Raw genomic sequence first — 12327 nt, forward strand, 5'->3', positions numbered from 1 at the left:
ACAAGAAACTGTGGAAAATTCTGAAAGAGATGGGAATACCAGACCACCTGACCTGCCTCTTGAGAAATCTGTATGCAGGTCAGGAAGCAACAGTTAGAACTGGACATGGAACAACAGACTGGTTCCAAATAGGAAAAGGAGTACGTCAAGGCTGTATATTGTCACCCTGCTTATTTAACTTCTATGCAGAGTACATCATGAGAAATGTGGGGCTGGAAGAAGCACAAGATGGAGTCAAGACTGCCGGCAGAAATATCAATAACCTCAGATATGCAGATGACACCACCGTTATGGCAGAATGTGAAGAGGAACTAAAAAACCTCTTGATGAAAGTGAAAGAGGAGAGTGAAAAAGTTGGCTTAAAGCTCAACATTCAGAAAATGAAGATCATGGCATCTGGTCCTATCACTTCATGGGAAATAGATGGGGAAACAGTGGAAACAGTGTCAGACTTTATTTTGGGGGGCTCGAAAATCACTGCAGATGGTGACTGCAGCCATGAAGTTAAAAGACGCTTACTCCTTGGAAGAAAAGTTATGACCAACCTAGATAACATGTTGAAAAGCAGAGACATTACTTTGCCAACAAAGTCCGTCTAGTCAAGGCTATGGTTTTTCCTGTGGTCATGTATGAATGTGAGAGTTGGACTGTGAAGAAAACTGAGCACCGAAGAATTGATGCTTTTGAGCTGTGGTGTTGGAGAAGACTCTTGAGAGTCCCTTGGACTGCAAGGAGATCCAACCAGTCCATTCTGAAGGAGATCAACCCTGGGATTTCTTTGGAAGGAATGATGCTAAAGCTGTAATTTCAGTACTTTGGCCACCTCATGAGAAGAGTGGATTCATTGGAAAAGACTCTGATGCTGGGAGGGATTGCGGGCAGGAAGAGAAGGGGACGACAGAGGATGAGATGGCTGCATGGCATCACCGACTCAATGGAAGTGAGTTTGAGTGAACTCTTGGAGTTGGTGATGGACAGGGAGGCCTGGTGTGCTATGATTCATGGGGTCGCAAAGAGTCAGACACGACTGAGCGATTGAACTGAACTGAATTAATACATAACTTTGTACTGTTCTGCAGAAATTAAGCACCAGCCCAGAGGAGGATGTTGACTACATGCTGACTACAAGCATGTAGTCCCCGGGCTAGTTAAAACCAGAAGACTGGTAATTAAGATTCCCAAAACATCACCCTGTTACCTAACCACTAACCAATATCCATGACACCATATTGCTGTGTGCTCATAAAACATTTACGTTATGTACGCACAGACAGAGAAGGCACCCTCTGGTTTCTCCTCTCACAAAGACACTAATCCTGTTATATCAGAATCCTACCCTCAGGACTTCATTTAACCTTAATTACCTTCTTAAGGGTACTATCTCCAAATACAGCCACATTGGGGGTTGGGGTTTCCCACATATGAATTTGGGGGAGATACATTCAGTCCAAGCAATAAGTTTGACAGTGAAAGCAGTGAGCAGGAACTGAATACTTCTCTATGTTCTCCTTTCCTTTCTTTGACTCATCATCACTAAAAATAGAAATAATATGAAGCAATGAATGTTTCAGCATCCACGCATCATGTAGCATCAAAAGAGAAACAGGCAACTGGGAGGCTAATGATTCCCTAGGATGGATTCCACTTCTAATGTGCACTTGTTTTATCATTTCAATATATTTACCTATGCTATGCAAGACAAGAAAACAAAGAGGTGGATTAAACCTATACTTGACAACACATATATGTAAGTAGTAAGTAGAATACGTGTGTGTTAAGCACAGGTACTAGATATTTAGGGCAACTGAGCACTAAATATCCACAGTTCACCAAATATATGAGACACAAAGTATCCCTTGATACAAAGGGAGTCCTTGATATTCTTGATGTCTTAATTAAGCACCAATAGGTGGAAATCATGGCCACATATCCTTTGCCCAAAGAAGGCAAATAAAACCTAGGACTGCTGAGTAGGCTACATGCCCTTACATCTCTCTGAGACAGCAAGTGTGTGTCCCAGGCCCAGGGCACCTTCTGTCTGTGGGTCTCTTGCTGCAACCTTATTTCTGGCCCTCGTAACCACACCATCAGTGGGGAATGCTAATGTGGCAGAGAGTAAGAGAAAGGAGATATGAATATTGCCTAAACTCAGTTAGTGCGGTCCTTTCACCTGTGTGCACAACATCCTAAGTATGTTAACTAACCCATCTCTTTCCCCCAGCTTCTTATGGTATGTTTCAAATTGATTTCATAAACCATGGGGTTAAAGCATCCCAACTGGGTCTGTGAGTCCTTCTGTCCCATGACTCTGGAATGGATAGCTGGCTGGTAATATATGAGAGGCTACAGGGTAAACCCTAAAGGGCAATGTCATCGAGAACAGCCGCAAGTGCAAACTCCAAGCAGGAAGCCAGCCTTGAGAAAATCTGAGGCTCTTGCTTTACCTCTTCCTTTTCACCCACCTTGCATCAGCCAGAGTTGCTCGTGCTACAGCCCAGACTGTCACAAAAGCCGCTGGGAACCCTGCAATCAGAAAAGAACTCAGAGACAATATTTGTTTCAGGATTAAGGTATCTTTTTCTTATACTCATCACATAAAAATATACTATTAAATGGTGACAGAAAAATTGGACATGAAAAATGTTACTATGTGAACAAGAAAATTCCACTTAATTTTCATCTTGTCCATTTGAGAAGAGAGCTGGTACATTGATGTTATTTGTTCCCAAAAGTCTGAAGAAGAAGAATATTGGCCCTATTTTCATTTGAGGGGTATAAGGTTAAGCTATGTAAGGAGGGGACTGAAGTTCCTGGAGTCAGAGGCAGGCAGTGGTCGGTGCATATAACTTTTACCTCTTGCCACTCCAACAGCCACATGCTTTCCAAGAAGCATGAAGCAACAAGAGGGACTCACGAGAAATGACAGGAAGGCTATTGTTTTTAAAAATTCCAATTTTCTCATTCTAAAGGTGGAAGGCATAGAGAGCCTACACTGAAAGTTACAAACTTAGGATGTTTTGATCAGTTTAGCCTCTTCTTTTTTGTTCATATTGGCTGCAGACAGAAGCATTTGCAGGTACTGAAAACTTACCAAAGAATGGTGCTATGTTAGCTTGATGATTTGAGCATGACATATTTGTCTTTCATAAATAATAATCACCTATAAGCTGCAACGTCAAATCTATTAGTTATACTGACTTTCTATGAGTCTTTGCTTCCAGTAAAGATGGATTGTTTAGTTCAAGCTATATTCAGTTAGACTCTGACATCACGAAAAAAGCACAAACCATACTTTTATAGAACTCTGCAATAGAAGATCAAAGGATTTAATGAATATGTGGCCTTTTAGAAAGAAATTTTAAAAAAAAGGAAAGAGAGGCCACAGGAAGCACCTTACAAAGAGAGAAAAAAATTTAACTCAGAACACTTTTAACACAATATTTTTTACCTTTACATTTGTAATTTTTCACATATCTTTTCTAAGCAAAGGAACATAAAAATAGATGTAGATTAAAAATTTCAAAAAAAATTAAAATTAAGGTGGTATCCTACAGTAGGGAATTTCTTTGATTTTCTTAGTGATCTAGTTGAATTTAACCTCAGTCTGCCTGTGTGGCTATTTAATTTTATAACTCTGTATTCTAGTTTTATTTATTGTTTTTATATAACTCCCTCTTTTAAAAAATCTGCTCAAATTCTATGTTTTAGGAAATTTTTGTCAAAATGAAAGTGAAAGTGTTAGTCCCTCAGTCACATCCTACTCTTTGGGACCCCATGGACTGTAGCCTGCCAGGCTTCTCTGACCATGGACCTCTTCCAGGCAAGAATACTGGCGTAAACTTCCATTCCCTTCTCCAGGGAGTGTTTGTGACCCAGGGATTGAACCCCCAATCTCCTGCATTGCAGGCAGATTCTTTACCATCTGAGCCACCAGGGAAGCTCAGTGTGCTGTGCTGTGCTGTGCTTAGCTGTGTCTGACTCTTTGAGACCCCATGGACTGTAGCCCACCAGGCTCCTCTGCCCATGGGGATTCTCCAGACAAGAATAATAGAGTGGATTGCCATGCCCTTCTCCAGGGGATCTTTCCAACCCAGGAATTGAACCAAGGTTTCCTGCATTGCAGGCAGATTCTTTACCAGCTAAGCTACTAGGGAAGCCCAAAAGTAAAGTGCTTTTATATGATAATACATACATTCTGGCATCTCATCTGAGAGGTGAAAATTAAGAATAGCTGCTAATACAGAGGTAAATTACCACATTCAATAAGGATAAAGAAGCAAGATTGAAACTTTTTTTTTTTCTATCTTGTACATTACTTTGGGTCTAAATCTTGTTTAGACCCAATTATAACTTTAGGCTCCCTCTAGGTAGGTAAACGGGCTTCCCTGGTGGCTCAGAGGTTAAAGCATCTGCCTTCAATGTGGGAGACCCAGATTCAATCTCTAGGTTGGGAAGATCCCCTGGAAAAGGAAATGGCAACCCACTCCAGTATTCTTGCCTGGAGAATCCCATGGATGGAGGAGCCTGGTAGACTACAGTCCATGGGGTTGCAAAGAGTCGGACACGACTGAGCGACTTCACTTCACTCATTTGGTAGGTAAACACTCAGCACGTTATTACTCACACTGTAATGATGTGTGGAGCTGCTTTTATTTACATTGATTTTGCTGGTTCTTAATAATAAATTGGCAAGGAAGGAAATTACCATCTAAACAGGAACATATGCTGTATCTGCCTTTGTTAATAGAAGACGGATATTTAAAATGACTGTTTTTGTACATCCTTATCACAAAACAAGATGTACAGAGAAGCAAAAGCAAATTCTAATGATAACTATGTTTCTATTCTTTCAACCAATCATAGCCTTAATTTTTCCTATCCCTGCCTCAATTTTCTCATAAATAAGGCACTGTATTCTTGGCTCCAACTGCACATTTTAAAATTGCATTTAATTATATATTTAAGAAAAGAAAGTGAAGTCGCTCAGCCATGTCCAACTCTTTGCAACCCCATGGACTGTAGCCTACCAGGCTCCTCCATCCATGGGATTTTCCAGGCAAGAGTATTGGAGTGGGTTGCCATTTCCTTCTCCAGGGGATCTTCCTGACCCAGGGATCAAACCCAGGTCTCCCACATTGCAGGCAGACGCTTTACCGCCTGAGCCACCAGAGGGGTCAGTCAAAAAGTACAAACTTCCAGTAATAAGTACAACAAAAGGTACAAACTTCCGGAAATAAGATAAATAAGTACTAGAGATGTAATATACAACACAGAAAAAGATTAGTTGTTACTGTTTTAAATTGTGGTTAATTAAGTGAGCATAATATTGCATGTAATATGATTTATAAAAGTGAGCTTTCATGTAAATCCTACTTGCTTTTATGCAGGTTATTAAACCATTCAATGAAATGATGATTTCAAGTTGTGATGGTTATCTACTATAGTTGTCACTCCTATGCCAAAATGTTTCTGGGGAAATTAATACGAGTTTTAAAGGAAGGTAAGAAACTAAGACTTGTATAGACGCTCACTGGAATCCTACTTTTTTGTTGTTACATTTTATTTTTCATAGAAAGGTTTGAAAACTAGTTTCCTGGGTTTCAGAGCTTCCCTGGTGGCTCAGATGGTGAAGAATCTGCCTGCAGTGCAGGACAAGCTAGAGACTCAGGTTTAATCCCTGGGTCAGAAAGATTCTCTGGAGAAGAGAATGGCAACCCACTCCAGTATTCTTGCCTTGAAAATTCCATGAACAGAGGAGCTTGGTGGGCTACAGTTCATGGGGTTGCAAAGAGCTGGATACAACTAGAGCCACTAACACTTCCTGGGTTTCAGTGAGACAAACCCCTGACTTTATGAAGCAACAGACTGAGTGATACAGCCCAAATAAGAGCTGAAAAGGGACTGAGCAGCTGACTATCAAACCAATTCGTAAATAAACAAAAAACAAGTTTATTACTAGTGTGACCAGTGTCATAGCAAGCCAAAAAATAAAATCAAACTCAGACAAAGTCACTGTTGAATTTTCTATCAACAACTTTATCAACTTCTACTAATGATGTGAGTACACAGACATAATTTTGATTTGAAGGCAAACTACCAAAAACTGTTAAGAAAATTACCAAAGTACCCCCCAAAAATATTAAATGTATCTTTTTTTATTTCAGTAACTGGTAGTCAAAGATAAGGGACAGCTTGAAACCAAACTGTTTTCAGAAATAAAATTTTATTCAAAACAATTAGTATTTCATAATAAATAAAGTAAACAGTAAATTGACCGTTTGTCTTCTTCAAGGTTATTAACTAACAGGAAATTCAATATCCCTTACTTTACATTTTTAAATGTTAAGACAATGTTAAGGCAAATCAGGCAAAAAACTTTCTTATTTTGGAGGGGAAAAAAAACCTTCAAATTTAATCTTGAGCCACTTAGTTAATTTTTTCCCTCTGCTGACCACCTGATCATTTACAAATTAAAATAACAGTTGTTAATCTTGAGACTTCTTAATTTTAACCACATATGAGTTTTAATTTCTCTTAAACTATAACAAACAAACAACATTCTTTCTCCATATCACATTGAGTTAGTGCCTGGTTCAGTAATCCCTCTAGGACTGAAAAGCATTTTAGAATGTGAGTTGAATCTTTTTTTTAAATTACTTATGCCAAAAGTAATTCTATTTCCTTCCAAAAGACATGGTAAGTCTACATAATTAGCTTGTAATTTGTATTGTTAAATACAGCCAAGATGGTTCTATAAATTCCTTTCTGTCATTCTCATCATATGACCTAGAATTATAAATCAAAGACGCATCATTATGGATTAGAAATTCAAAAATCTAAATTTGTAGAATGGAATTACGGTTAAACCAAGACACTGGCATAAGACATGATGAACACAGCAGTTCTAAATGTGTAAGGCAAACAAGGTATTTCCCCCAAAGAATCCTCTCAAGAATCTGGTCTAAGAACAGTAACCCTAAGTTAAATGTGAAAAGTTTGTTACCGCTGAGAGAATCATAGACTTGATTTTAATGATTTTCCTCAATAAATAATTAAAGAGAAAGGAAAGATAAAGATGGGGTGGGGAAAGATTATTTCAGGAAAAGAGCTGAAAGAATGCTGATGACAGGCATGACACAAAGCCCTGAAATCCATAATCCACTTGAAAAGGAAAGGAGACAGAAATGCCTTACCCCAGCCTATCAAGGTGAAGCCCCACAGGTACTTGGTGTCCGAAAAGAATGCCACAAAGATTAAACTATGCAGATAGAGACCTTCCACCAAAATCCAATAGTAGTTTGTAGCCAAGAAGTAAATAAACATCACAACAGCCATCTTGCACCCAATCTGTTACAAATAAACCAACATGGCACCATATTAGAACTCCTAATCGTACTGTTTCCACCACTAAAAAGCAGTTCCTCCATTTCTTTTTTAGAATCTGCTGCTGTGTCTGACTCTGTGTGACCTCATAGATGGTAGCCCACCAGGCTCCCCTGTCCCTGGGATTTTCCAGGCAAGAACACTGGAGTGGGTTGCCATTTCCTTCTAACGTCTCTTATAAATGGGGAAGCCAAGACTTTTGAAAGAGGCCAGAACAATGTTATTTAAATATAGCATTTCTAAGACTGCTGGCTTGATTTTATTTTTTAAATAAGATCTTTTTTTTCCTTTAGAAGTAACAAGAAATCACTTTTCCTCAATTTATTCAAAAAAGAATACTTGATCATCAGAGAAAACTAGGAAAGTACAGAAAAGCATAAAGAAGAAATTTATCTATCATTCTACCATGAATTTATTTTATTCTGGACTTTGTTATACTCCAAAAGTTAAATGGCTTAAAACACTAAACATTTAATGTGTCTTATGAATCTATGGATTGGCTAGGTAATTCTACTGACCTGGGAGAAGCTCAGGTAATCTTGACTAGGTTCACTCATAGAAGTCTACTTTCAACTGGCATACTATTACACCCACTTCATCCTTCATTTTAAACAAGTCACAAAGCCAATGCAGAATTACAATCAGCAGAGACGGCAGTGAATTACAGGGAAAAGGACAAAGATAATGATGGCATTAATTAATACCATCAAGAAAATCAGTCTACTCTACCTAATTTCCAGATATACCACTTCAAGGTGATAATGCTTTCCATTAACTGAATGACTGGGTAATTCTACATACTTAATAACACTAGGATATCTAAGAGCAAAATCAAGTACTATGGAATCTTACATGGGAACAAGTCTTTGGGTCTCTAATAAAGGAACTAAATCCCCTGGGTTTTTAAATCCCAACCTTCTAGTTTTGCAGGTAGGTTTTGCTTTTACTTTTAGAAGTGGTGAGCCATGTAAGGGGGTCATGAGGAAAACACTTACATATTGTGATTTGTCCACAGCAGGCACTTCTATGGAGCTTTGTAGGTCATCCTGCAATATCAGGGACCGCAGCTCCTTTACTCCTATGTGAGCATGGACCACTCTGTCCTTGATAAAGATGCTCGCAGCTCTCAGCATGAAAGACACAAATAAATGCATGTGGATATAGTTCCTAGTACAATGCAGTCGTCTACAGAGAGAAAATATTTAGTATTTAGGTTTGAATAAAATTAGAAATGGAGAAAGAAAATACATAAATGAACTCAAACTACCCCCAAAAAGAAGAAATATAATAAACCTGAACATAAAGAGCAACAATTGGAGTCAAAAACTAAAATATAATTTTTTGAGAGTTAATTTCAAATATATCCTGATCAGCTACCATGTTTATCCAGATTATGCAGTGTTAAATATTATACTACAGTATAATATTATAATATACCATTATATTATGTGTGCGTACATGCTAAGTTGCTTCAGTCATGTTCAACTGTTATGTGACCCCATGGACTGTAGCCCACCAGGCTCTTCTGTCCATAGGATTTCCCAGGCTAGAATACTAGAGTGGGTTGCCATTTCCTTCTCTAGGGGATCTTCCCAACCCAGAGATCAAACCCACAGCTGCTGCACTGGCAGGCAGATTCTTTACCACTGACCCACCTGAGAAGCCCCTATTTCTTCCTGTATGGTATTGAATCATCTAGAGATTATTTAAGATGAATTTCTGTCCCGTGCCACCAAAATCATTTGGAAAAGGTTAAATAAGCCTTCACATCATGAATGAAAATTTTCTAACTCCTTTGACAATACTCTGCATCACTTAGCAAAAATAGACTGCAATGCAGTCCCACTGTTTTAATGGTTTCATACTGCTTTGAGGCTTTAAGTCTTTAAACAAACAAACAATGAATAACCCTGAATTTTTCATCAAAAATAACTTATCAAAGTCAAATAATATAACACAAGGTTGAATTCAGAAGCTTGTGTTTAGGGAAAGTATCTGGAGGCACAGATTGTGAGAGGTCTGTGTCTTTGATGAATAAGAAACAGACCTGCCCCTTCACGGAGGAAGTGATTGAGAATTACTCACCTGAAGTAACCAATGATGAGAATAGCCACGGCTAGGGATGCAAAGGAGACAGAGTATCCAATAGTGTACATGACATAGAGGCGTTCAAAGAACTCTTGCTGCAGGGCAAGAGATTTAATCAGAAAAGCATATTTGATGGAGGTAAATTAAGAGCGTGCATTTAAAAGATAGGCAATGTGTTGCCACATTCATATAATATATAAATTATTTTTATGGCCTTCCTTTTACTCCCCAGATTGAAGTCAGGGTTAACATATAATAAAATAATTGGCATTTCTTCTTGCTTTAAGTGAGGCCAAACTCAATGTTTCAAGATTCACTTCATGGATTTTTTGCAGTGTTCATTTTAACTAGTTGGAATTGTATATCTAATGTGATATTTGGAGTAAATAAAACACACTGAAGGATGATTTTAAAACTAGTCAAAAGGATATATCACTTTTGGAATATTAGTTCTAGTTTTCTTTTGCTTTTCTACCAAGCTGTAGTTTCTATGAAAGCAAAATGTGCAGATTTTAAATGAGCAGTTTGATGGGTTTTGACAAACTGAGTTCTTTGTGCCACTAGCTAGTCAAAAATCCACCCACCATCCACCCCCCAGGTTAACTACTGTTCCAATTTCTGTCATCACAAATTGGCTTTATCTGTTCATGTACTTCATATATTTCTTGACTCTTCTCAGACTTCTTAGAATTATGTAGTGTATACTCTTTTTTTGTCAAGACACTGTTATGATATTCACTGATATTATTACATGAATCAACAGTTCATTCCTTTTTCTTCTTTTGTATTTCAAAATGACTATAAATTCAAAAGAAGTAGGAAAAGACAGTAAGAAAGGTCCTCTGTACCCCTTCACCAGTATCCTCCAATGCTTGCATCTAATTACACTAAAATACCAAACTAGGAATTTGGCATTGGTGCAATTCATGTGTTTACAGTCTGTGTCATTTTATCACACATGAAAAAAATTTTTATACATCTCTGCAGTCGAACTATAGAAATAGTCCATCACAACAAAGATCTTCCTCCTGCTGTTCCTTTTACAGTCATACCTACCCTCTTCCTCTCCACCATCCTTATCACCCACCAAACATTAATCTGTTTTCTATCTCTGCAATTCTGTCATTTCATAAATGGATAAATGAAATCCTATAGAACATGAACTTTGAGTCTGGCTTTTTCCACTCAGAATAATAACCTCAAGATCCATTCAGGTTGTTATTCATACCGTTTGTACTTTTTTACTGCTGCACAGTTTGTGGCAAATGATTAGAATAATTAAGAGATATAACTAAACTAGGGCCTTCCAGGTGGCGCAAGCTGTAGAGAACCTTGCTGCCAATGCAGGAGACATAAGGGACACAGGTTCGCTCATTGGGTCAGCAAGATCCCCTGGCAGGAGGGCATGGCAACCCACTCCAGTATTCTTGCCTGGAGAATCCCATGGACAGAAGAGCCTGGAGGGCTATAGCCCATGGAGTCACAAAGAGTCGGACACGACTGAGTAACTTAGCACACTGCATGGTATGTACATAACCATCATTATATTTGAAATGAGTTTCAGACTTTGTAGATAACATACAAAGTTGGGTCATGTTTCTTATAGACTCTTCTATGTTAATTGGTATCTTAAGATATTTGTTTTTAATATAACATTGATATAATATTAAGGCTAAGTCCATTTTATATTTTTATTTTCTGTTATGTTTTTCATTTCTGTGTTTTAGTTTTCTGGCCATCCCTGAATTACTCGAACAATTTGTAGAATTCCATTTTGATGTAAATTTTTGGTGGTGGCTTTTGGTGGTGGCTCTAGGTATTACACCATATAACTTAATGTGGAAGATTTGACCACTGAATTTTCAACTTTTCTAATTAAGTATTGAGAGCTATAAATGTATCTCAACATCTGCTTTTGCTGTTTCCCACAGTCTTCGATATATATTGAGCTTTCATATTTATCCAAACTTTTGCCATTGGTCACATAATTTTCAACTATTTATGAATTATCTACATATTTTAGTTGATTTTCTATTGATTCTTTTGTGGTCAGAGAACATACATAGGCTGTGTGGTTTTCATCTTGAGATTTATCGAAACTTGTTTTATACCCCAGCATATGTTCTATCTTGATAAACTCTGGTGAGTACTTTAAAAGAATGTGAATTTTTCAGTTATTGTGAATGAAGTAAAGTGAAGTGAAAGGCTCTCAGTCGTGTCTGACTCTTTGCAGCCCCATTGCTGTAGCCCGCTAGGCTCCTCTGTCCATGGGATTCTTCAGGCAAGAATACTGGAGTGGGTAGATATTCCCTTCTCAAGAGGATCTTCCCGACCCAGGGATCAAGCTCTGGGTCTCCTGCATTGCAAGCAGATTATTTATCACCATCTAAGCCATCAGGAAGGAGAAGGAAATGGCAACACACTCCAGTGTTCTTGCCTGGAGAATCCCAGGGATGGGGGAGCCTGGTGGGCTGCCGCTTATGGGGTTGCACAGAGTCGGACACAACTGAAGTGACTTAGCAGCAGCAGCAGCAAGCCATCAGGGAAGCCTTTGAAGCTCCTAAACGCATGTATATTTAGGATTATTTCCTCTTGGTAAATTGATTCTTCATAATTTTAAATGTTGCTCTGTCTTGGTAATGCTCTTTGTCTTGATGTCTACATTTCTCAAAGACAGCATACAGTTGAGCCATACTTTTATTATCCATTCTAACAATCTCTGCCTTTTAAGAGAAATGTTTAGTTCACTGACCTCAAATACAATCATTGCTGTGACTGGGTTTAGATCTAACATATAAGTATTTGCATTCTATACATCTTATCTTTTCTCTGAGCTTCTGTACCTACTTCCTTACC

The 12327-nt window shown here is 38.2% G+C and overlaps 1 protein-coding gene across 1 annotated transcript in view; it reads right to left on the reverse strand.

Moving 5' to 3' along the window:
- The window catches only part of PTH2R (parathyroid hormone 2 receptor), an 88907-nt gene that overhangs the window by 52260 nt on the left and 24320 nt on the right, over nt 1-12327 (reverse strand). The window contains exons 5-8 of the mRNA XM_040228655.1: nt 9469-9566; nt 8379-8568; nt 7194-7347; nt 2463-2523 (exon numbers count right to left, since the gene is read on the reverse strand). Of these exons, the coding sequence (XP_040084589.1) occupies nt 2463-2523; nt 7194-7347; nt 8379-8568; nt 9469-9566 (503 nt within the window). The remainder of the gene's footprint in view (nt 1-2462; nt 2524-7193; nt 7348-8378; nt 8569-9468; nt 9567-12327) is intronic.

This window comes from Oryx dammah, unplaced genomic scaffold (genome assembly GCF_014754425.2).
Source record: "Oryx dammah isolate SB20612 unplaced genomic scaffold, SCBI_Odam_1.1 HiC_scaffold_27, whole genome shotgun sequence".
Classification (NCBI taxonomy): domain Eukaryota; kingdom Metazoa; phylum Chordata; class Mammalia; order Artiodactyla; family Bovidae; genus Oryx; species Oryx dammah.